The sequence below is a fragment of the Cibotium barometz genome, chromosome 15 (assembly GCF_041138505.1).
Source record: "Cibotium barometz isolate CiBa-2024 chromosome 15, ASM4113850v1, whole genome shotgun sequence".
Lineage (NCBI taxonomy): Eukaryota > Viridiplantae > Streptophyta > Polypodiopsida > Cyatheales > Cibotiaceae > Cibotium > Cibotium barometz.
This window is the reverse complement of record NC_141060.1, coordinates 21,412,653-21,415,690: the sequence shown is the minus strand read 5'-3', so window position 1 is coordinate 21,415,690 and position 3,038 is coordinate 21,412,653. Positions and strand designations below refer to the sequence as shown.

The 3,038-nt window shown below is 45.6% G+C and overlaps 1 protein-coding gene across 1 annotated transcript; it reads left to right on the top strand.

Moving 5' to 3' along the window:
- The first annotated feature begins 616 nt into the window (after window positions 1–616).
- LOC147631057 (uncharacterized) lies at window positions 617–2,817 on the top strand. The gene is made up of 4 exons (XM_086809038.1): window positions 617–1,123; window positions 1,200–1,289; window positions 1,370–1,514; window positions 1,598–2,817. Exons 1-4 carry the CDS (start codon window positions 776–778, stop codon window positions 1,765–1,767), a joined length of 753 nt encoding a protein of 250 aa, XP_086665164.1. The 5' UTR covers window positions 617–775; the 3' UTR covers window positions 1,768–2,817.
- Window positions 2,818–3,038: the final 221 nt, after the last annotated feature.

Genomic DNA, 3,038 nt, shown 5'->3' with positions numbered 1-3,038 from the left:
GCTACTATCATCGATCAAAGTAAATGAAAGGTCTCTATAACGGTAGTATGGTTCGTCGCTTTTAAAATTCCTGTTACATTAGTTGGTTGCGACATGGCAAAAAAAAAAAGCATGTGGTGTAGGTTTCCTTGGTTAGTTTGGTTTTTTGTGTGTGTGTGTGTGTGTGAGAGAGAGAGAGAGAGAGAGAGAGAGTGAGTGAGTGAGAGAGAGAGAATATGCGTGTAGATAAATGTTGGGTGTTTTGATCGAAACATCAATATGATTTACCATTGGTAGATATTAGGTGTGTTGACTGAACTTCATTATTACTATATCACACCTATCAAATAGGTGATGTAATCTATTAAGATGGTGAAAACTTAAAAGACATGGGAAGGTGGCGTCTTGAGGCAATTTTTTAAAAAGTATACGAGTAACGAGACCTTAGCGTGAGCTGCTTGGTGTAGCACGCTAATGTGTGAACTGACAAGTCAACCCGCTATGGAGTGCGTTATAGTATATCACGACGTAAACGGCTACCGCAGAGAATCCCTACCAGCCTTGTGCGAATATGCGCGTGTCAATGATAGAAGACGCCAAAGGACCCGCGCAATCATTCTGCTGCTCGCATGGGAATTAGCGCATGGCAATTAGCAGATGTGGGTGAGCTACATAAGAGATCGCCTCGGAATCGCACCTCAGTGATCCAGGCGGTACCTCTTATCGGTTTCCCACGCACCTATAGCCATTGTTGCGTTTCCAGTAGTGACCTCGTTGCATCAGCGATTCGCTTATAATGCACAACACAATGATGGGGCATGCAGCAAATACACGCACTATGCTGCGGCTTGTTCTAACGCTCACGCTCTGCCTCATGATGGGCGCCCCTATTTCCCATGGCCAAGACTACCTGGAGCTGTCTGTCACCACGCCTCTCGACGATGGCTATCCCGAGGGCACATCCTGGATCACCCTAATGGGGATGAACAGCGTGTCGGCGCTGGAACAGGGTTCTCCCGGTTACTTCTGGGGGGCGGTTCCGGCGAGCGCCGTGGAAGCCGCTTGCAAGATGATCGAGAGTGGCGTGCAGACAATCCCGGCCACAGTGACAGCTTACGGCGCCACCAACGCTTGGAATTTGCAAGTATGTGGAATTTTCTCATCGTGGCTTCATTGTAGTTATTCGTAAGAATATTCAGAACGTGCCTTAATTATTCCAGGTTATAGCGGTTGGTGGCTGTGACGCATCCTACAATTCCCCAGTGGGTGTGGAGATGGTCTTCAGCGACGACACGGGACGCATCAGCGCTGTATGTTAATTTACGTTTCTGCTACAGCTTCGTATAACTTTACGTCGATGCTTATACGAATTAAATCTGCATGCCTGTAGCTCGTCTGCGATGATAACGCTCCCTCAATCGGCTGCGCCATGTACAACACAGGCGACGACGTAATGAAGCTGTACACGCAGGGCTCCAACTACTACAGTGACTACGGAGGCCGTCGCCGGCTCCTAGACAACTGTGCGGCCTCAGGTCTGCATGCTTGCTTAAGATAACCCTTAGATAGGCCATTGATCTTCTCGCCTTATAACTGCATTACACAATGGTTTGTGCAGGTGCTGTGAAGGGAGTCATTGGGAGCGTTCTTTCCTCAGCCCCTTGCTTGAGCACGGGTATCTTGGCACCCTTCTGTGCTATAGGAGTCATAGGTGTATATGCTGAAATCGGTGCTGCCGCTCAATGCGCCGCAGAAGCGGCCTCCAACTGCTTCAAAGGTACTAGCTAACCCTTGCACTGGGCACACTTTCACCTCAAGTGCTCTAAAGATAGCCCAATATTCAATGTTCTGATTCGGCAACCTCCACAACGGTTCCCAACAGGAAATGCCTATGTGATCACACCCACAGGTGAGAAAAAATTGATGTCCGAGATCGCCATTGGAGACAAGGTATCAGCTCTCCCTCTCTCGCTCAATCAATCACACACACTCTCTCTCTCTCTCTCTCTTCTCTCTCTCTCTCTCTCACACACACACACATCCACACCCACACAATGACAGAGAACGCTATTACGTTATCTCAGGTTGGCGTTTGGAATAGAAAATTGGAGTTTAGCGATGTATATGCCATGGGTCACGCTGATGCAAATGCTTCATCAATCTTCGTCCAAATAAGGCTTCAATCGAGTGAACCTCCGTATGAATCGAGGATGCTTGAGCTTAGCCCACTACACTTTGCTATCACTAGCAGTGCTTCAGGTACACTATATCCTAGGCATCCTCATTGAAAATGTTGAAGGGCTTCTACTCTCTGTTGTGAACTTTATGAAATCCATGCTACAAGCTGACATGCCCCTCTTAAACTTTAAATAATAATACGAATATCTTTCCATATTAAAGAACAGTAGGAAATAGTAAGGAGACATTAAATGTCATACTTTTAAGAGGGGGAACTAATCATACCTTCTTTGAAAATTTGACTCCAAGGAGCTTCAAAAGATCACTTAGGAGGCAATATCCTCTACAAGTATGCAAAAGATGTCTTGATCAATGATCGAATGTGGGTTTGGAATGAGTGGAGTGGTCGCTTCTCTCTTTACACTGTCACAGGTGCACTATGCTTTCTAATATTAAAAAAATTGTCCCCATATAAAGTCATAGACCAATATTGACATGGTGCATGGTCTCAACAACTTTCACAGGCCTTGGCATGGTGATTGAGAGAGGTCTCTTTAATCCCTTCACTCTCAAAGGCACAATCGTGGTAGATGATGTGGTGGCCTCTGTGCATAGTGATTGGTTCCTTGATGAGGTGTTCAGCATGACCAAACTTACAAATGTACTACCTTGGGTTTATCAAGTATGAGAGCCTTTTTTCCCCACACATTGATTTTTGTCTAAATGATTCTCATGTTGTGTAGAATTTTCTATTGCATGTCCATTTCAAGAAGCCTAACCATGTATTTGTGTGTAGCAATGTTTGGCACCTGCCAGGATGATGTACTTTATTCTTGGAAGGAAACTCTATAGAAAAGGCTATAATCTTATGGATGCGTTCG

Excerpts from the sequence above, each read along its gene's own strand:
- LOC147631057 (XM_086809038.1), top strand. The coding sequence starts at position 776 with ATGCACAACACAATGATGGGGCATGCAGCAAATACACGCACTATGCTG. Across the intron at positions 1,124-1,199 it reads CCAACGCTTGGAATTTGCAA|GTTATAGCGGTTGGTGGCTG; the intron begins GTATGTGGAATT and ends TAATTATTCCAG. Across the intron at positions 1,290-1,369 it reads ACACGGGACGCATCAGCGCT|CTCGTCTGCGATGATAACGC; the intron begins GTATGTTAATTT and ends GCATGCCTGTAG.